Source organism: Varanus komodoensis, unplaced genomic scaffold, assembly GCF_004798865.1.
Source record: "Varanus komodoensis strain SLA01 unplaced genomic scaffold, ASM479886v1 scaffold20_1, whole genome shotgun sequence".
NCBI classification, from domain to species: Eukaryota; Metazoa; Chordata; class Lepidosauria; order Squamata; family Varanidae; genus Varanus; species Varanus komodoensis.
The window spans coordinates 7,878,714-7,901,033 of record NW_025335587.1 but is presented as its reverse complement, the minus strand read 5'-3'; the positions used below and the strand labels follow the sequence as shown (position 1 = coordinate 7,901,033).

Here is a 22,320-nt window from a genome sequence, read left to right as displayed (position 1 = left end):
GCTTTGTTGCGAAGGGGGCGGCATAGAAATGTTTTAAATAAATAAATAAAATACACCCCATAATATTGCCCAGAATTAAACACTGTAGATGGAAATGAGAGAGAGAGAGAGAGAGAGCGCACACACAAGCAAGTGAGCGAGTGCCTAGTAATGAAATACAAGGGATTATATGTAACCTGAGAATATTACAGCCTGATTATTTTGGGCATGAGCCTTTGTTACTTTTTCTGTTGGATTTTTTTTTTCCTTAGAAGGCTTGTATATTGTATGCAGTTTCATGCACATCCTTATATTAACTTAAGAAAGCCTGGGGACCAACTATGTTTGATAAGCACAGAAAAATTACTAAAAAGCAGGGGATTATATTAGTATGAAGAAAATAATTATCAGTAATGCAAGAAAATTCTCAGTACACTCTAAATGTAATCCATTTTGTACCTGTGTTTTTAAATGTGTGTCTGTGTTTAAATGAGTTTTATTTATTAGGCATACATAAGAGTATATGCATAAATAGTTATTGCTTACAATGTTCTGGAGCTTTCAGTACACCAAGATTTTTGAAAAAATACCATCTCTACAAGACATGTGGGCCAGTTCTTCTTTGAAGGGTCTCTCCTAAACTTACTAGCCATTGTGTTCTGTTTCTTCTTGCCTGAACAGCTTCAGAGCTGTTAAGGGTAACTAAACCTGTTCAAGCTATGCCTCATTCTACCCCAGATAAGAATTATGAAAGGTGGCCTGGGTAGGCAGCAGAGTTCAAAAGAAATAAGATTAGTCAAGTCAGACATTTGTGTTAATACTGGCTTCACTTAGGATCAACCAACTACTATGCAACTTCTTAACCAGAAATTCCTACTGTTCTTTTATGCTGCAAGGGAATGCCAGCTTGGAGAGCAAGGAGATGCAGAAAGCATACAGGTAAAAAGGTAAATGAATTGAGAATTAAAATAGGGTGTCAAGGAGAAATATGGGCTGGGAGTGAATATTTATGTATACTCAGTGTGTATCTCACTTTTTTTTTACCTATACTCACAAGTTTCCAAATAAGTGATGTGTTCAGTGATTTTTATGTCTAAGTTAAAATCATTGAATAAAACATTCAAGGAAGAAAATTTTATTATGAATGATCATGGTTACATTTGCTGTAAATGCTGACTCGGACAATTTAGACTAGAAAGTTGGTTCCAGTGCTACAGTATGCCCAAGATTTCAAAGCTAATGGGCAAAGGGGGCGGCAAACATCATCTAGTGATCCTGCAGCAATTTGCTCTGCAAAGTGCATTAAGTGGCTGCTTTACGTGTGTCTCCACAGAGCTCCCCTCCCCTGCAAAGTTGTTGGTTCCAGTACTATCATCTGGCAGACCTTTGTGTCTGTTGGAGGCAGACGAACCTTCACTGCATTCATGTCTGGCATTAGCCTGGAAAACCTGCTCAACAGGCTAAAAGTATTCTGCATTTTATTAGCAATAAAGGAACATTGTGGATTGTCACTGATTTAGATAAAATCATCAATAATGTGATAGAGGAAAAATAATCTTCCAACATAAGCGATTTTTCCCTTCATGCTGATTACACATTCTGCATTATGGTTTTATACTCTTGCTGATGTTGCACAAGTTTTAGAAACACCTGGTATTTCTTGTCGTAAAATCTGTGGAGGAAAAAAAAGCATAATCCAATAATATATGGCATTTGTAACATAAGCACTGATTCTAACTTGCACTAACTCTGCCCCAAAGAAAGCACTGTATTTTGGCTGAAATGTCTCATTCCACTTTCACTCCCCTTTTGCAAGCTGTGAAAGTAGGGTGGAAGCATTCTGCCCATCGCTGGAGAGGGCAACACACGAAGGCAAAGGGTAGGTAACGTTGCTCCTGTAGGCAGTGCCATTCTTCCTAGCATCCCCCTTTTTCCTTCTAACAAGCCCTGGAACAACTCTTCATCAGCTGCCTCTTGGAGAAAGCAACTGGCTGCTAGGAGGAGCATTGGAGGTAGTGGCACAGTAACAGCAACAAAAGACAGGAAGGGTGAGTCAGTTTTGTTGTTCTTTTGACACCCTCAGGATCCAGCTATTGAGGACTAGTGTGATGTCCTGATTAAGAGTGCTGCATCAGATCTCAAGACTGGGGTTGTAGTCCCTGATTAGCCAGGAAGCTCACCGGGTGACTTTGGGCCCATCACTGACTCCCAGGCTAACCTACCTCACAGGGTGGTTGTTGTGAGGATAAAACAGAGAAGAGAAGAACCTTGCAAGCTGCCCTGGGTTCCTTGAAGAGAACCACACATAAAGAAGAAAGGCAGGATATAAATGCATGAGGAAGAGGAGGAACCCAAGGGGACTTACACAATCTTCCTCTCTATTTTATCCTCACAACAACCCTGTGAGGTAGATTAGGTTGAGAGTCTGTGAATGCCCAAAGTCATCCAGTGAGCTTCATGGCTGAGTGTGGATGAGAACCAGGGTTTCCTGAGTGCCACTGCAATAGTTTTACCACCATATCACACTGACTTGCAATGTACTCTAAGAACAACCTTCTAGAGATGCGAACATGTGAAAATGTCTATACTCATTCTGTGGCAACTAAATATTTGGTTTACTAGATTAAAATACTATATTGATATGACTGTTACCTTCATGGTAGAGTGTACAATACGCTGCCCCTGTGCTTTGAAATCACAGACTAGGCGGTTCTATCATATTCACCAATGTACATCATGATTTAAATAAATGCCACCACTTACTGGTAGTATTACAGTGTTATGCTCGGAAATGCCAATGTACAATTTAGTGTTTTATTGTAAACTACCAACTGATAGCAATTTATCTCTAGAGGTTAGCTCTGCAGATAATGACTAATTATATATGCATATATCCCAAGAAAGGATATTAGCTTTGCAAATCTTGTGGCAGAATCACGTCCTGGCATCCCGGTCCTAGATATGTTTATACCAGTGTTTCTTACTTTCAGGTGTGCTTAGTGCCCTAGCCCTGTCTACTTTCTCCTATGTACATTGTTTCATGACTGGCAGTCATGGGCGGAGCCAAGCCTCCATCAGGCCTATACACAGGGATACGCTGCAGGGGAAGTCATCTATCGCTAAGCAGTTTAGAAGCTGGCCACAGAGTATGCTGTTCTACAGATCAGGTGGGACCTACTCTCCCTTCTGTCCCTAGGCTCAGGCACATTGCTGCACTTTGGCTCTGCAGTGCTGGAAAGAGCAGGGAAGAAGAGATGGGCAACCACTTCCTCCTCTGGCAAACTTCCACCCTGGCATAGAAAAAAGTTGCTTCTGACCTCTGGCCAGTTCAAGGGCCCTGTTGCCTTACACTAGGATGGCCAGCTATACATTGCCAAAAAAGAGTGTGAAAAGGACACAGGGCCGTGCCAATATAGCATATGCTAATGTGCAAATTGGGGGGGGGGGTAATTTAAATTAAACAAAAATGCAAACATCTCACTGTAGTGGAGAAGATTGTGAACCTTTCAGCCTGGTGGCCACTTCTTGATGGGCGATTTCAAGGGCTTTGCTCTTCGTCTTTAAACCTGGGCAGTTTTTCATACACAAAACACCTTCAAAAGAAGGGAGGGCTGTCCTCCATAAAGTAGGACACCTGGACACAATTGATTCATGGATTCCATTGTGTTTGGTAGGGAGACCTACCCCTAAGGATGTGTTAGCATATTCTTAATCTACAGTGATGCCTGCGTGAGCCAATTTGCTTCTGTTATGTCAAGAGCAGGAAGTGCTGTTCGGAATAATCTAGCATGCCATGCCTTCTATTTTGTCCCAGCAAGGGACACTGGATCCTTCTTAATCCAAGTGATAAAAAGTGTGCCAGACTAGACAGAAAGTGGAAGTGGTAGCTGTGTTGCGGGCAACATATCAGTATAAATCCCCAGCAGCTTTAAAGAGGTGCTTCTGTAAACCTCCCTGACCCAACTTAAATCTAGAATATGTTTTACCAAAGCCTGTTTGGTTTTCATGCTGTTAAACTATAAGGTCTCCATTGCAAACGGGAAAAGCAAAGGTGAAGGAATCCATGAGTATGGTCGCAGACCTTTCACTAAGCCTGCAGGTGGTGCTGTAGCCCTTCTTGAATAGCTCTCTCTGCCACTTTCTCTTTGAAAGCAATGCTTCAATCCTAAGGGAAGTTAACTTAAGGACGTTTATCCTCTCTCCCTCCTGCACACATGGGTGCCTCCAAAAGGCCTCTTTCAAGGGCCAGGGAACCCTCCTGAACTGTGTGGCATGGGGCACAGGAAGCTGCGCAAATGAGGATGGGGACTCAAACAGCTACTGAATGATCAGTATGGATGGAGTCGAAGGAAGACAGGGAGTGCTTTTATCCTGTTCCTGCTGATACCTCGGGCTGGCCTTGCCACACTTCAAAAAGGCACTTCTGGCTGTTCCACCATCAGTGGTTGGAAAGAGCTCTGCAGCCCACCGTCTGTTATCCAGGCCAGAGGGTATTCAACCTGTTCTTGCCAACACCTGAGATTGACAGCTGGCCCTGCTTCCTTCTGAGGCCATGCATCCTCTAGCAAGGTTAGGGGGTATTTCAGCTTGGTCTTATTGATAACTAATTATTATTTTTTTCTTTGATACTGTTGTTTTATTATGTACTTCTTATGAAACTGTTTTCACTTTTCTTTAATACATATATGTATATATGAACTGGGTGATTTTCATAACGCTTTGTTGTGGAAACTTTGCACATACTGTATGGATACAAATAAAATGACTGAGTGACTAATATGCTTTCTGTGACCCTCATTAAGTTACATTATTATCCAACCCCACTTTGGGGTGATTCCATCTTTCCTGAGCAGTTTCCCATAATACATTCCATGTTTGTCAAGGTCCCCAAATCCTCCAGAAAGGCCTTTCTGGGCATGCCGAGCAGAAGGAAGAGACAAGGAGCTTTCCTTCCACAAAATTCCCCAAGTTACTTTAGGATCCAAGCCAATGTGGTTAAGATATATTAAGACTGTAAGATATTCTACAGCTTGAAAGTTGTTTTGGAATCAATTTGGAAAAGCCCTGCAGATGAATGTTTCGATAACCCATTCAACGTGACTATCCCAACTATCCCAGATGCCATCCTGTATCCTGGCAAGAGTATTTCTCTCTGAGTTTTCTCATTGGCTGATTCCTGTACTTGCTATAAGCACTTACAGACTCTTTAGTCTTCTTTTCTGTTCATGAATACAGGAAAAAAAATTGTCATTGTGTTGGCTCTATAGCCAATATTATGGCAGGCAATGGGAAAATACTTTTCTGGAAAATGACATTTCCTCTCAGCTGGTAAATTACGTTTCCTGTTCTCTCTTAATTGGCAAAGCAATACCAGGGCATCACACTAAGGAAACTGCAGCCCCTGGATAAGCATGCAGGTCTCTGAAGTACTCCCCCAACTGCTTGCACATGCGGAACAGATCCTTCTTCCCCAGAAAACTCACCTCCCTTTCTTTGCCCCAGCCCCTAATACTTTAGGTGGCCTTTTACCATACATAAACTTTAATGTCCTTTATAACTGGATACTTGGTGGCCAACCCTATCTGGATGTCCACTTGATGCCTTTTCAGTGGAAGTGGCAGTGGAGGAGAGACCTGGAGTAGAGAAGTCACGGAGGTGGGGAAAAGAGAGATGGTTGCTTTTCCCAGTTTCTGCTTTCCTCCTATAACTTTTCCCCACCTAATACATCTGGGTGCAGGAGGAGTCGGGAGAGAATGAATGAGATACAGCACTGCTGCAAAGAAAGAGTGACGAGGTGAATCAGTGCTTCCTGCCTAGTCATTCTGCCCTGCAAAATGCCCCCGCTCTGCACACACACTTGTCCAGAGTGTGTTGGCTGCTGCAGGGAACATCTAACACACAACTTGGTTTCACTCTGTCAGAACTTTCTGTACTTTGAAGCATCCAGAGGACTGAGTGTCTGCACATCTGCTGAAGTACCTGAAGTGTCTATGTCCAGCTATTGGCCAGGTCTTGATAAGCCCTGAATCTTTCCCACTGGATATCCAATGAGACAAGGAGCAGACGTTAGCCTCCCAAACAGAGTCAAAGTACACAGTTCTATGTACATTTCAAAGTCTCCTAGACTGATAGTTTGAACAGAAAACAAAACAAAGAAAAATCAAAACCCCATTACCTTTTATCCTTGTGGTTTGGCAGCACAATTCTCCCAACTCTCCCCATCTTTTCCATAGCATCCTGTTTAAAGATCAACAGAAGCCAGAGAGGCCTGTTTCAGTTTAACATTCTTGGTAAAGAACAAGATGTTCCAGAAATTAAACAGAACTCCAGTGATGAGTTTTGTTCTGGGTTAAAGACTTGGGTGTTTGAAATGTGGGCTTTCTCATTATCAGATGGCAAAGAGAACACAATACTGCAGACTGCTAAGTAAGCTAAACACCCTGGAAGAGTGAAGGGAAGTAATCTGATTATTTACACCGCATCAAAAGGCATACACAGTAGTGGCCCACTGATTATTTGAATATAATATGCTTGGGAAATTCCTCATTTCATGATGGAATGTATGCACAAACACAATGACTGACAGTAGGGTGATAAAGTTGGGAAATATATCTAATCTTTTCGAACCACCTTGACCCCAGACAAATTAATGTTAGTGATGATAGATTAACTAGTTCCATTGTTCTCCGTAGAACTTAGCTCTCTTTAATTGTTCCTGCCATGCACTCATGAAGGGGAATGTTTACAAGATTACTGGATTTACAGGATTATTGCTGGACTCTCAATGTAAATAATAGAAAAGCAGGTGATATATATGGGAACGACTGTATGCTCTCCTTAGGGGTGTGACTATGTGGCTTGTTGTAATGATGAGCTGCACTTCAACATTTGCCAGTACAACTGTCAGGTTCTGGGCTGTTCTGGGGCTCCATGCAAAGGCCAGAACCAGAACACCCATCTCAGTATTCACAGGATTGGTTCAGGCCCTGCTGGAGCACTTAGCCTCCTCAAGAGTGCCAGCTTAGAACCCTGGGATAAGGGCTATATAAGAGCAACCTGACCTCAGGAACACAGGTTCCCTTGCTTGCCTGCCTCTTGCCTGACTTTTATCCTGCCTCACTGTCTCACCTTAGCAACAACAGTCTTCTGCTGGCTGTGGTGTTGTTTAGCTCCTGCACCTTGCCTGAACCCTTGCTGCATTTGGCTCCTGCCATAGTCTGCCTTGTCATGCTGCCTCAGCAATACAGGTTTACCTGCTAGCTGTGGCTCAGTTCCTGAATCTTGCCTGGCCCTTGCCATGTACCCTCTGTGCAGCATACCCTGTCTTAAAGTAACTACAACTCTCTTTTGTCCTCCTGGTTGTCCACTCTTGGCTTGTCCATGACCTTGCCCTTGTTCTGCCCTGATACATACTTCTACTTCTGGACCTCAGACTGCTCTGTGACTAAGAGTTGGACTTGCCATTGAACCTTGCTATCTGACTTTGGTCAAGCTCTGTTGCTCTGGTCCTGGTGCCCATCTCCAGCCATATATGTTCTGGCACTGGACTTTGACCAGAACAGTGCACACAATCATGATATGAGCAGAAGAGGCCGCAGGACAGCATCGCCTCCAAGCCTCATTGGTCACACCCATACATATGTAGGTACATAGAAACAGAAACAGAGCAAGTCAGAAGGGATCTCCTGGGCCATCTAGTCTGACCCCTTGCTCTAGCCGGCTCCGCTCCAACATGCCTATCATGTGCCTGTCTAGTCTATTCTTGAACATGGTACCTCTTTGCACACATCTTAATATTTGAATATCAGGGGTTAGGCATCAGAGACAGTACATCCAGGAGAGTGGCAGCAAGAATGGTATCTAGGTGCCTTATTCACAATTGTAGCTCCAGCTGTATCAGCACATTATTAACTGTTTTAGTCTTTCTTACAGATACCTGCAAACATGTGCACAGTGGGAATGTTGCTCTTGCAATATACAGGGGTGTAATTACTCTAGCACATATGATGAGATGAGCCTGAGCTGCCTTCAAATCTAAATATGGCACTAGGTAAATTCACAGAAGAATCTGGACCAAACGACTTGCAATCCATTATGGAACATAGCATGATTAAGCCGAAGAGTCCAACACATTTATGCTTAGCATGCAATATAATGTGGTCAGATCTGTATGTGAAGATATTAGTTAAAATATATATGCCATCCTTCATCCTCTTGATTTCAGGGCAATATACAATGCATTTGTAACTCAGTAAAAATAACAAATAAAACTGATTTTTAAAAATTACAGCATACTATCATAACAAATTACCAGTTGTGTAAATTATCTTTCTGCATTTGGAATAAAATGCTAATGTTTCTTTCAGGAGTACACTAAAGAATTGACAGGAGGTGAGAGTATGCAGGATGTGAGGAACAGAAGGGAAGGGCAAAGGAACCTATTCAAAATCTGTATCCAGCCAAGCCAATTCTCTCCTAGCTTCCAAAGGGATGGGTCACAGGAAGCCACAAGTCCTGAACACATACCATCAATTAATCATGCACCTAAGTTCTTAATGTCCTGTGGCAAAAGGATGTTCAGAAAAATGTTTGATAGCGAATACTACAAGATTTTTTGGCAGAATGTTGAATGCATGATTGCTGGATATATTATAGGCTTGTTAAAGTATGCCCCTACTCTATCAGTTTTTATCCATTAGGAACCGGACATAGAAATATGGATTCAAATGTTTAATATCCAGTCTAATTGAAGGCAGAAGGATGCAGGATGGATTGGTTTTGCTATTTTGGAGAACTCTTCATTAACAGAAGTGCCTGAATAAAAATGAATCCAGAAACTGTAGGGGTTGGCAAACTTTATTGAATCATAAACAGATACTCCTCTGGCAAAGCAGTCAGAGGCAGAGCATGTTAGGCAAGCCTTCTAACAAAATGAAACCACTACTACTATGGAACATCGTGAACATGCTGTTCTTTTTATGCAGAAGAAAACCAGGCTAAAAGGAAGACTGACTTGTCCCCATTTGGCCACAAAGCAATATTTCCTCTCTTTGTGTGACCCCAGTTTACACTTAAGGCTTTCTGATGAGCCAGAGATGTTAATTAGCCCTACAACCATAGTAACCTTCATTATCATGTCTACTAACTGATTTAAACCTTTAAAGGCAAATCAACTTTTCTCCATTTTTGCTATGATCTTGTGGAATTACCATTCCAACCCCTTTCAATCCGTGCAATCAAACCTCCATAGGAAAATAACTAGTTTCATGGCAAAATCTGAAGACTGTCACTCAGGACTGAATCTGACATACAACTTCTTTGCCTGTTACCTTGATATAATTTCATTTCGGCTACCAGGTAAGTGCCCTCTTTGCAGGATGAACACTGCTGTTGCTTAGCACCATCAAACAAAATGGACATGGAAGAGGAGATCTGGATCATTTGCTATCAATAATGCCACAGATCCTATCCAAAAGGTTCCCACGCAATTCACAAAACCGCATTCTAGGCAGCATTCCAACTCACAGCAGAACCACTGGTTGAGGGAAACAATGCTGGAACTATAATACTGCACTGTGCTTTGAGTACTGGGAAAACACGATTATCTTCTCAACACAGCACTTCCTTGTGAGAAGGTAACTGGAGCCCATGCAACAAGTAACTGCATTTGCTGCACTGCAGGCTTCAAAGTCCTGAAGAGGAAGAAGTCTTGTCTGAGAAAGGAGAACACAGGGCAACTCCTCCGAGCATTTTAGTCTTTCCTGCCTGGGCAACAGGTAATCATACTGACAGGGAACGTTCTCTGTCTGACTTAAGTTCTTGTAATTTTTTTGGCTATGACCCATGCTTTTCAGATGAACATATTCTTGCAGAAGTTGTATTTAAAAAGCAGTTATTCACTTAGCGGGAAAGTGCCCCCCAAACCCCGCCGTGGCCCTGGTCTTCTGAAATGAAGAAAACACCCGCCCACACAAACCATAAAAGATTAAGTGGCTTTGTTTCAGAGAAAGGGATAAGCAAGAGAAAGACAGAGGGCAGCAGGGAGGGAGAGAAATATACCGTATTTTTCGCTCTATAAGACGCACCTGACCATAAGACGCACCTAGTTTTTAGAGGAGGGATCCATGGAAAGCTTCCTGATAATCACAGGCACATTCCCCATCACTTCCCCATGGGCTTCATTAAAAGACGGGTTGCCATTTGAAAACACACACCGACCTGTGTTTAACAGCTCTCACCTGTGCCGGAAGAGGGGGGTGGAGCAGGGCATGCTGAGCGCGTACCGGCCAGGTGTGGTGCAGCCAGGCCGGCAGTGTGCTGGCGGTGGTCTTCTGGGCGGCACAGCAGCGGCGGCAGGTCTTCCCGGGCAGTGGGGGTGAGCAGTCCGTCTCTCCTTGCAGCCGGCGGGTTAAAGCCCGTGGCTCCTCCTCCTCCGCACCACTCCCCCTAAGCGGCACAGTTCTCACCTGCGCCGGGGGGTGGGCAGAGCAGGGCATGCCAAGCACATGCCGGCCAGGTGATGCCACGTGGTGCAGCCAGGCCGGCAGCATGCCGGTGGTGGTCTTCTGGGCGGCGCAGTGGCGGCGGCGGCCGGTCTTCCTGGGCGGTGGGGGTGAGCAGTCCATCTCTCCGTGCGGCCGACGGGTTAAAGCCTGTGGCTCCTCCTCCTCCCGTACCGCTCTCTGAGCGGCACAGCTCTCACCTGCGCCGGAGGGTGGGGTGGAGCAGTGCGTGCTGAGCGCATGCCGGCCAGGTGGTGCCATGTGGTGCAGGCGGGCTGGCAGCGTCCTGGGCATCGGGCACACACACATTCGCTCTATAAGACACACAGACATTTCCCCTTACTTTTGAGGGGGGAAAAAAAGTGCATTTTATAGAGCAAAAAATACGGTAAGTACTGTCCTCAGTGCTTTGTCCTGATGTATAGTTTGGCTGTATTACTGCAGGTTATTTGTTTAATCACCGTCTCATTATTAGAATTGGCTGATTCAGTCTGGGAAAAGTTCACACCCTCCAATAGGCATACAGTTCAAAGAATTTCAGTCATAATTATAAAGCATATAAAAAGTAAAAAGCACCTTTCTCATAATTATTTCATTAATCCTCAATTATTCCTAATAACCTTATGGAAGGCAAAGCAAGACAGCTGTATTATTGCTCTTACTTCATACATGGGAAACTGTGCACCAGTTTCTGCCTCCAAATAGTTTACTAGTCTTATTGTCTGGGAAGCAGCTGGGAAAGCAGGGCATCAATAGCTTGGCAAAGGCATTTTAACCCTCCTCAACTGGGCAATGAGGGTGGACCCCAACAAATGGGCAGCTCCAGTCTAACCCTGGGTTCATATAGCTCCTTCCTCATACAAGTTGGATTTAGGGATTTTGAAAGACAGGGCCTCTTGGCACTCCACAATTTCAGAAACTCTCCTGAGGGAGCACAGAAATACCCAGAAATCTTCCCTTTGGAGCAGCCTACAAGACTGGTTCTTACAAACTTCCTCCATGTGCATCTCACTGAATCTAAAGGCGTTTCTCTCTGCTTGCCCTCCAAACCATGTCCATGTGACTGACAAGAGGAGCAGCATGTTTGAGGTTTGGGTGAAGGCTACCGAGGAAAGGGTTTTAGGGCTGTTGCCATTCTGGAATGTTCTTTCCCAGGAGGTTTGATGGACACCTGCTTTGTTGTAATTTCAGTGCCGTGATCTCTCTAGATAGTTTTTATGCCACTTCTACATTTTGCCACTGTCATTTTGGTACAATTTTAAAACGGTTTATTACATTTTAAGGGTATTTTCTGAATTTTCTAAACCTGCTTTAGGGACCTGTTTGAAGGGGAAGGTAAAAACATACAGTGGAAGGAATACTTCTTCACATGGGGGTGGTCGCAGTGGAGCCAGAGCTACTGCCCCTTGAGCCCTTGTTCAATTCAAAAATGTGCCCAGTATTTTTTTTTAAAGGTTGCTGATCAGCAGTGTTGCTGCAAGCACCTCCTGTTTCCTAAGGTGGGAGAGCACAAACTTCAGCAACTTGTTTCCACCCACTCACATTGTCTGCCTCCTTCTTCCCCCACACTACAATGCCTGGCCTGGAAGAAGGACCCTCAGAGACAGGCATTTGGGTCTGGCCAACTCTCTGAACTGCTCCTCTGGCCACTTTTCCAGCTGTCGCAGCGTCTCACATACCTCACCTGTCGTTTACTCTGAGGATGCACGGAGTGGGGAGTGGCAGTAGCAATGGGGCTGTGAGGGGTGGGAGCTCCAGCGGCAGCAAAGGTGTGGCGGAGCTGGTGGAATGGGCTGGCCTTCTGGTTGGGGTCAGAAGTGCACACATGCTGCTCCTTTTGCCTGGGGGGGCATAACCCCCCCCCCCAGGGAGAACCAGCCCTGCCAATCAGGCTAACACAAATTGCCAAATTTAATTGGATCAGCAATTTATCCACACTGTGTGCATGTTTTCAAGCACAGCATAAAGTGGAAAAATACTTTTCAGAGAAAGGAGTTTCAAATTCATATCAGTATTTCTAGTCACCAAACTTAATATAAAGAATGCAACCACTTTTAGATAGAGTAATAAAGATTAACTCACGTAAGATATGCAAGTTACTCCCAAGTGTGGCCTGCCACATGATGAATGCAGATGTGCCCATTTAGGGTTTTTGTGCCTTTTTTGAGTAGTCTTTAATAAAGTAATGAAAGTATAATGAATTAAGCTTTTGAAAACAAAATATTTTCTAAGATGACTTTTTCATTTCTTTTCCCCATTCCCGCAAATGCTATGCTAAAAATAAAGTCACAAATGCTCATGCTTGATCATAATTTGATCGTAATTTCTAAAGGCTAGGCAAAATGCAAGTGACCCGGGAGTGGGGGGAGGTTACAGACAAAAATAGAGTCACTGTGGAGCGTAAGTAAAAGGATGCATTCATAGTTCCTAGCCTTTGTCTTAATGTCAAAGCTGAGTCCCATACAAGCCAGTAAACAATCTAGTTAGCAATTAAAGATTATCAGAGGCTCAACAGTCACTCTTCTGTATGGACAGGAGGAAAATGCAGACCAGCAGGCACGATTTTCAAAGGGTTGAGATAAACGGGGTGCAGGGAGGAATGCTAGTCTGTTAACGGGAGTGAGCAGTGGTACTGATGCCCAGTTAGACCTTATTAAAAGCGAGAACTAATGTTAGATCATCTCTGCACATAGACAGTCCGCAGTCGGCAGAAAAGGCAGCAAAAGTGAGTTGCTTCTCAAGTGCATGCAAACAAGTTCTTTAATGGGGGCAGGCAGGGCCTGAGGACCCCCTACTGTGCCAGATTTTTAATCAAGCACAGTCGCATGCACACGCCCATACACAACCTTAAGCCATGTGGCTATATAGCTACCCGAACTATTACCTAAAGTATACCTAAAGTATTGAGAGCTAGAATTTTTAGAAGAAACCCTAATTGATTGCTGTGAAACCATGTAAATGCAAAGTTAGGCGCTCTATAGGTATGCGTACCACCTCTCTATGCAACCAGTTTGAACACTGCCCTTTTTAAAGAGTCATGATTTTTTAAAAATAGTGTATTACAAGTTTAACTGCTTCTACATTGCTCATTACCAATCACCCATCTGAAATAACATGTTCTCCCTGCTTAGCACTGAACAAAGCCCCTTTCCTCCTCATCAGTCGAAGCACTGCTATTGACAGCAGGCTTTTCCTTGCAGTGATCAGTGGAGAAAACTGCCCACTGACAACCTGAAGCTGAGGCCACATGTGGTCCACAGGCTGCCTGCTCCTGGTCTCTAAGTACGCCCATATGACACGGTTTCAGCCTAATCAATACAATACTGCTCCCCCTCACCCCCGGCTCTCAATTTGTTTTTGAGCACACCAAATGTCAGCCCAGTATGTGGCTGTTTTTAGGCAGAATTAGGAAAGGAACTGAAAATAAAACTATCAATATCACACTGACCTTATACTAATCTATGGTGTGAACACACTTAGAATGATGGGTACAGTTTTGGTCACAGCATCAAAATAAGGGCATAGCAGATTTGGAAAATGTGCAAAAAAGAGCAACTGAAATGATCAAGGGACTGGAGCAACTCCCCTATGAGGAAAAGTGATAAAAGTTTGGACTGTTTCAATTAGCAAATAGGCAGATAAGGTATACACAATTATACATGACAGAGGTATGCAGAACTATGTTGAAAAGGAGCAAGGCTTCTTCGCCAATGATGTCTTTACTCTGGAACTTCTGAAGGAGGCCTTTCAAGTTGGGGATGACATGAGCAGAGCCAGCTGGAGCTGGGGGTCAGACTAGATGGCCCAGGAGACTCCTTCTGACTCGCTTTTTTCCTATGCTTCTATGCTTCTAAGGCAGTTCCATGTTGTACTGCAGAAGGCCACTAGGTAAAAGTGGGCTTTTTGAACTTAATGAGGCTTTATTTATTGACCTGGCTTGCAATTTTAGCATGCCACAGTAGTTGCTTATGCTTGCTCGCTGCTATGTTTCTTTCCTGATACAGAATGTGTCAGGTTGTGTCTACTGGCGTTAACCAACAGATCCCTGCTTTCCTCCCTGGAGTCCACAGCACAGACTCCAGAGGACTGGAGCCCCATCTGGGTAAGGTTCATGGGGACACAGAAGAGGAAAAGAAAGGGAAGTTCCTATTACATGAGCAGATCCACTTGTAAGATGTTGCTTTATGTCTTAAAGACACATAATGTTTGCATTATTCTATAATTCTTTGATCAAGTTTGTAGCCTCCCTTTTGGCTCCACAGAGTCATTCTTGGCAGAATAGAAATTACAAAATAAATTTAAAAAAATAAAAATAAGCAAAATCTTAGTGCTGAAAGAAGTTTGAGGATGAAGGAAAATAGGCCATATCTTCCATTTCCTCTTTCTCCTTGAACCATGAGAAATGTTTTCCCGAAAGCCATGGAAAAAAGCAATTTTCCCTCTTTTTCCATGAAAACAAAAAACAGGTATTTGGAGAAAAATATAAATATATAAAAAATCCCTTTTTACAGATCTGAAGTCATTGCATTACTTTCAGCAACCTGGTACCTTCCAGTTATTTTAGAGGACACCTTGAAGCATAGCCAATGGTCACAAATGCTGGACATTTGAGTCTTAAAGATCTGGAAAGCACCAGCTTGGAGAGGGCTGATTTAGGAAGATCATGTGTATAACTTAGTTTGCTCATAAAATTATCATTATACTTAAAAACTATTGAAAGTGAGTAAATTTGTAACTGGACTCGGTATGATGAGGCCGGAACGGTCAAGAATGCATATTTTCTTCCATGTAATGGTGTAGTAACACTACTCACATGCTGGGTAATTGAGCATGACTTGGAGCATCCCTAAATATCAGCAAAACATGCATTAGAATGATATTTTTTAAAACAAGGAATGGAATAAATAACCATGCTGGAAATCTTACAGAGTGGATTAAAACAGCTCTAATTTTTTTCCATTTTGTGGGGAGGAGAATGGTCCTTGGTGAAATTAATGTTTTTCTTGATTTTTTCTGGGCTGTTGTATCTCTAGTGTACCCTAAAATCCTTCACCCCACATTTTAAATATTAGCATATGTGCAAATAAAACATAATCCCTGCCCTTAAGTTTCCCTTTTCACAGAACCAACCCAGCATTTTGTGCAGGCTCGAAAGTTGCCACTAACAGTATCTGTGACACTCATTCAGGCTGTCCACCAAAGAGAAAGCCACCACCACAAACGCTTTTCAGTAAAAGGCACAGCGAGTAAATGGACAGAGGCAGGGAGAGAATGGGAACGCTGCAGAGCAGAAAAAAACATGAAAAGTTTCTAATGTGTCAACAGCCGCTCCAGGGGCAGTCCCCGCATAAACAGAGCCATAGTTAGACTTGGCAGCTGAATAAAATCAAGAGAGAAGGGTCAGTGCAACTGAAGTGGGAGTTTTCTGGCGTGCCAGTCATGATGTTAGTCATTTTATTCAGAAGGCCAAATTTAGAAGGAGAATGAGCCATACTGATTGTCATCCCACCACCCTTCAGTCGGAAAGCCTGTTCTGTGGTAAATCTATTGCTAATATTAGGCAGCTGCTTATTCCACTTGTTGCTTTTCCAGTGCCTCCCCCTCAACATCTTGCAACTCACAAATAATTAAGCAATTGTATTTAGTGGATGGCTGACAGTTCTGCACAGTCTGCAGCAGGTCAGGTGCCAGTCTGACTGCGCCGCAGTGGGGGCCTTGGCTTACATGGGCAATGGAAGGAGCCCAACGCTCAGCTCTGCTTTCAGCTCCCAAGTTCTGCTGGCACCAGGCACAATGATTTAATGTGCCTTGATTTCTGACTCAGCAGCACTGGGTTTCTGCACAGGGAAAGGGGACAGGTGTCCTCGAATGAGTCTGTGACTCAGGCCTGGGATGTGGTCAGCCATTCATGGCAAGGGCTTACATTCAGATGTGGGATGCAACCCCCACACTGGACTTGTGATGACACAGTTGTGGGGCGCACCAGCCCTTTCTGTCCGTCCACATCCCACATGCTGCTGCTTGGTAGGATTCCACTTTCCCCTTTGTATCAAAAGAAAGAAGTTCAAAATGGAGCCACCAAATATAGACTCCCCAGAAGCAAAGGGAATCGAGTTATTTGCTACATCTGTTGGGATTCCACAGAATCTCGTTTGCTGCAGGGTAAGTGGCCACAGAAGGTTGTTGATGCCACATGCACCACCGTGATAGGGAAATACAGAGCTCAGTCCATGATGACAGGTGAAAAATACCAATGAAGAGGCTGAAAATGCTACTCACTGTTAACTGTGAGCTGGATATTAAACTTGTAGTTTTGTCAATCTATTTAAAACTTTAAGTAGCAGTCATGGACTGGGTGCAAGGGAGAAACAAGACTGTTATGTAGGTGTTTGTAATATATGGTGGTGGGGGCGGGGGAGGTAACCTTCCCTCTATCTTGATAAAAACCACTCGTTTGACACTACTAAGTCTGAAAGGCAACTCACATAGCAGATGGGAGCAGGGAGAAGGTTTCTTTATATATTTCTTTGGTACAAAATAGTTGGTAGCTTGGCGGCACTGTAAATTTCCTTGCTTGACAGGGTGTCATCAGGATTGTGGCACAGGAATAAATGAACTGAATCCATGGCTCTGGTGCTCCTCCTCCCAGAGGCTGCTATCTACCCTCTGCAACAATGAACATACCTGAACACATTTAGTATCACACATCATTTGACCTCTGCTCAGGTCTGGTCTTCCGTGAGAAGCTGCCTATGCTGAACTTGGCCTTAGCACTCCCTCCAAAAACACCTACAAAGGAAGCACTTCCCTTACAAAATTAAGCAAATTGCATGATGGCAGGTATGCAGTTTCAGATGCTGTGTTCACACACAGGGAAGCCTCAGCTGCATGTGCACGGAATAGATTTCAAACCATGCAAACTAATATGATCAGTGTCAGAAACTACTGGATTCCAGCACAGATAGGTTTTATTGGAGGCAGTTCCAAATTGAATGACATTTCAGACCATAGTACATTTATACTCCAAACCATTTTTAATACTGCATACAATGCTTTAAATGTCTTGGTGCTATTTTAGTGCACTTGCATTGAAGTTTTATTCCTGAAAAGTTATCTCCTGCTTGATACAGATGCCTATCTGGCAAACAGGCAAATCTGGGATCTGGGTCCATTACTCTGCCACTGACAGCCATCTAGTTTCAAGGTAAGGAAGAAGCTAGAACTAACACAACATAAGATACCAATTCATATGCACATTGCCTAAGTGAAGTGCCTTTTAAGGGCATGGCCCTTAATCACTGTAATTTCCCAGCATCCTGAAGCTTAAGTGTACACAGAAAATCATTAACAGAATATGGTACAAGGCAAGAGTCTTTTGTTGATTGAACTGTATTTATAGAGCTGCCTCATGGCACAAGTTCTCTGGGTGGGTCTGAGATAAGGAAGCTCCAGCTGCAGGGAAAACTGTGTGCCTGAATGAGAAGTTAGGAGAGTGTGCATGTCTAAACAGAGAAGGGATTTATCTTGCATCATGCACATGCACGCATGCGTGCACGCACACACACCTAAAGAGAGAGAGAGAGAGAGAGAGAGAGAGAGAGAGAGAGAGAGAGAGAGAGAGAGAGAGTTCTTCTACTGGGCATGCAGAGTGAGGTATGAGGCAGATGCCTTCCTTTTTTGAAGGGCAAAAGCTGTACAAGCTGGGTTTCAGAACAGCACCCATCACAAATATTCAGTTATGTGTATTCTGAAGGATAACAGCATTTTCCATGGCTCTGCTGCATGAAAAATCTTGCTAGCTTGAAAAATATATGAACCAGGCATGTTCTGAAAAATGAATAGCATCTACTTCTTCTACATAACTTTTACATAAGTCATGCTTTTCCTTCATGCTTTAAAAAAGTTAGAAAGCTTGGCCAGTGTTCTAGCTTATACTGAAAGGCATTCAAAGTTGCTGCTTTTCAGTATGTGTATACAAGCAAGCAAACTGCTTCCCCCTCTAATGTTTCGCAGTCTCCTCTGGAAACAAATGAAGCAGATGATCAAAAGCACACTTATAATCATTCAGAGCAGAGAATCGAAAACAATATCAGGTCTATAGGAAACTTAGGGTGAAACACATGCCAATAAATTCTTGGACTTCTTATAAGCAAACCTTGGACTGTGGGTAGATTCTGTTTAAAGATGGTGTCCAATTGTTTTTACACTTTGGTTACAAAAGGAACATTGCTCCCATTGCAAAAATGAAGGTACATCAGTTTAAGATCACACATAAAAACAAGTGAAAAGAGAATGATTCAGATTAAGTAAGATATAGATGCTCATCTCCAAAGTTACAGCACTTTGAATTTGTGAAAAGCTAGTTAACTGAAGCTGCAGGTTGAAGGCTTATCCCAATAATTTCCAGTCACATACAGAGCATACATTTTGCCTTCATCAGCTTCAGTCCAAACTTTTCTTCACCATCTGGCAACTGAGTGGTTTTTTAAAAAATCTGTATTTACTTTATGACCTACGGCTAGAGCACTGTTTACATATTAGAAGCTGGATGGGGTTTTCTCGATTCTTTCCATATGTTCATTTACCCTCTCATAAAAGTGTTTTGGATCTAACCAGTTCACATGCATATATGCTGTTTTGTCAAATCCCCAAGCACAGACCACAACACAGCTCCTCTGAGCATCCAGCTGGGATTTTATCATGAGAACCATTTCAGAGGCCACCATGCCTCATTGTTCTTACCATAAAAACACATAGCCATACTGTTCTGTTTCCTAGCATTCTGCCCAACAGGATGGCGTAATCATTCGTTCTCAACTTTCCTGTATTGGCTCAGTGGCCATAAATCTATTTTGCCTCTACTCCTTTCCACCACCTAGTGCTTTTCCTAAGTCTAGGGTTTGAAATCCTGTGGCTGCATTCGATGTTGCCGTAGCTCCCTGGTTGTGTCTGCCTGAGTGATGCCAAAGAGCCTGTTAGATCTCACAAAGGCCGAACATCTGCATCATGTATGCTTTGAATTTCAGAACTAGGCATTTGCACACACTTATTCTGCTGATTTGAAACTTTATTGTAAAAAGCATTTCAGAACACTGTGCAACCAATGAAATATGCTCACATTCAAGACTTTGCATGGAAGTAACTAGTATAGGGAAATAAACGGTTGTTTCTGACAACAGCCCTACTTAGAACAGGCCGACTAAAATGAATGGAGGTTAAATTAGCTTTATTCCTAACTCTGTGTAGGCTTTTAAAAAGGAGCTTCAGAGCTGCTTTGCAGGCTCACTGCCTCTTGCCTTAGCTCTCTTTTCCTTTTCCTTTGCATGCAGCTATGAGGAGAGGGAGGGAGGCATGTCCTTCTCTCTGCTTTGGGAGTCACAAAAGTTGTAAGTGCGAAACATCGGCTGTACTGAAGCCAGACACACATGTGGCACTATCACAGTCTCTCTGCTGCAGGCAAAATGGGGAGGAGGGGAATGGGGCATTTAGTTACTAGTTTTTGTTCCTTATAATGGACATGCAGGCTATACCACTTTGCTTCACGGTACACAAAAACAACTACATTTGCACACATAAGTGCATTTTCTCACACAATTTCCTGCAGGCATATCACTAATCTCATAGATGACACTGACAATCTTGGAAGAGGGAGATGCATTAAGAAAACCCACTGAAAATCTGATTAATATGCGTGGCATGGCCAAAGGCTAATTATGCTTGAGCTGCCTGATGGCATGTACTGCTAAATGCATCTGGCAACTGGAGTTGGACAAGATAGACTCCTGACCTTTCACAACAGAGGAAAGTATCCAGAGGCTCTAGATACAAAGGCAACCCGTAATTAGCCAAAGAACACAGTGACCTCTTCCACTGAAAGAGCACCCATGCTCCACTGTTACCTTTTCTGTGTATCCCATTTTGGTGTGGGGGGGAGGGGGGAGGAGCTGGCAGGCTGTGCTTTTGGCGAATGTGCATGGAAGAAGAAATGTCAGTCGAGGGCGAGGAAGAGCTGGCATTATCCACTTTAAGGAGGTTGGCATATTGCTTGCCCACCGGTGACCACTTTACTCAACAACAGTAAAGGCCTGCTTTCTTCAAGTCTGGGCTAGAACAGCAAGAGCGGGTAAAGGGCCACTGATGCCCACCTACATGCATGCATGGGCAGTGTGAGGAGAGTTCACATCCCTGCCAGGGAAACTTCATTGTGGGCTCCAATCTTTTACAAGTCCAGGTAGAATGATAAGATGGCAGTGAATAAGTCAATGCAGCAGGGGAGGTATAGAACAGAACCTTAGATGGCAACTACATGGACTGACCCAGCATGAACGGAAGTTGGTTGTGTGGAAAAGAGGGCAGATCCTGAAGGCAGTCCTTTGGAGGGCCTTTTCTAGAATGGGCATTTCCCCTTTATAATGAATTCATGACATAATCTAAGGAAAGGGACTGTCGTGGGTGTGTGTACTGCCAAAGCTCTGGAACACCCGTGGAAGGCTAACCATGCTATTTTAATGATCCAGATTTAGAGGGTGAAATAGCTTGTGAGATTGCACAGCCACCAGCTGCAGCTCAAGGTCCTGGGATTCAGCTGGGGGAGGCAGTAGAAGGGATTAGCCCAAGGGCAGGTGGGAATGTAGATCATGCCAACTATGGGGATGATGGGAACTTACAGCCCATGGGAAGAGACACTGAAATAGGAGATCTCTCCAGTGGAAAGCAATTCTCCCTTTCAGGGCTGGACCTTGAGGCTCACTGTCAACACCAGTGGGACACCCAACTAGGGATACAATGGGTGGAGTGAAGGCCTGCCCATTTCCAAAGCACGCCTCCTCCAGGGGTGGGGTGCTGACAGGTTCATAAGGAGAGCTTTGGAAAAAGAGTAGATAGGGTTCAACACACTACTTTGCATATGCTCAGAGACTGGTCCTGGTCACAAGGAGGGGTACAGCTCTGGACAGGGATGAACAAGTTATGGGTGCAGGAATGAGAATGGGTGTGATATTTATTTTAAATATTGTATACCACTTCTCTATCGGGGTGGCCCAAGGCAGCTAAAGTATTTATCAAAATGCTCACATAATATGAGGCAAAAGAAAATCCTTCAGAGGGAAGTTGTCAGATGATTTCTCTTATGTGTGCAAGATGGTTCTGTGTTCTATTCTCTCCATTTCAGTGATCAGCTCTAGTTAGCTTACCATGACTATTCATCAGTTACATTCCATGTTGATAGTATACACAGTCGTATACGTTAAGTCCATCCATAAGAGATGACAAAGCTTTCTGCAGGTGCTGCTGTGGGAATTGGAATGCATTTTGAACATTCCAAAGATTATAGAACTCAACTCAGCCATTTGAGAAAATAAAATGTATGCAACCTTCTCAGGGACAAATGTTTTTCCAAGATGTGACCTTCCCCAAACCTATCCTCCATGAGGCAATAAATCATGGTCTACAGTTTTCGGGGAGCATCTACTAGCAGGAAACCTACCTATTCTATTTTTGTAACCTCTGCCTATATGAGGTTTATATATCTGTTTACATCTTAGAGTGCCTTGCTGTATTTCCATAGCTTTGCTTTTCAGACTGTGGAAGAAACTGTGGTGGATCAGATTGTGCTATCATCTGGGGTGGAAAGCGGCTTCCACAAAACTTTGGGTGGGATCCAATGATGCCGCTCTGCTAGTGAAAAGGACACCACTGGTAGGAAGGGTTCCTCTTCCCTGTTGCCGCTGGCATACCTGCCTCAAATTGGCTCAAGAGCACTGGCTACTGAGCCCCCTGGAGTACACCTGAGCATGCATGTGGGGCTGGAGGAAGAGAGGATGAAAAAAACCTATTGCAT

General features: G+C 43.6%; 1 protein-coding gene across 4 annotated transcripts in view; it reads right to left on the bottom strand.

The window, feature by feature from the left end:
* Positions 1–18: 18 nt before the first annotated feature.
* The window catches only part of FGGY (FGGY carbohydrate kinase domain containing), a 211,476-nt gene continuing 189,174 nt past the window's right edge, over positions 19–22,320 (bottom strand). For 2 of the 4 annotated variants that reach the window (XM_044430206.1, XM_044430204.1), the window contains exons 15-16: positions 6,155–6,216; positions 21–1,651 (exon numbers count right to left, since the gene is read on the bottom strand). In XM_044430206.1, the coding sequence (XP_044286141.1) occupies positions 1,570–1,651; positions 6,155–6,216 (144 nt within the window). In that variant the 3' untranslated portion in view covers positions 21–1,569. Of the gene's footprint in view, positions 1,652–6,154; positions 6,217–22,320 lie in introns of all 4 variants that reach the window. The other 2 variants (XM_044430203.1, XM_044430205.1) reach the window with 2 other exon arrangements.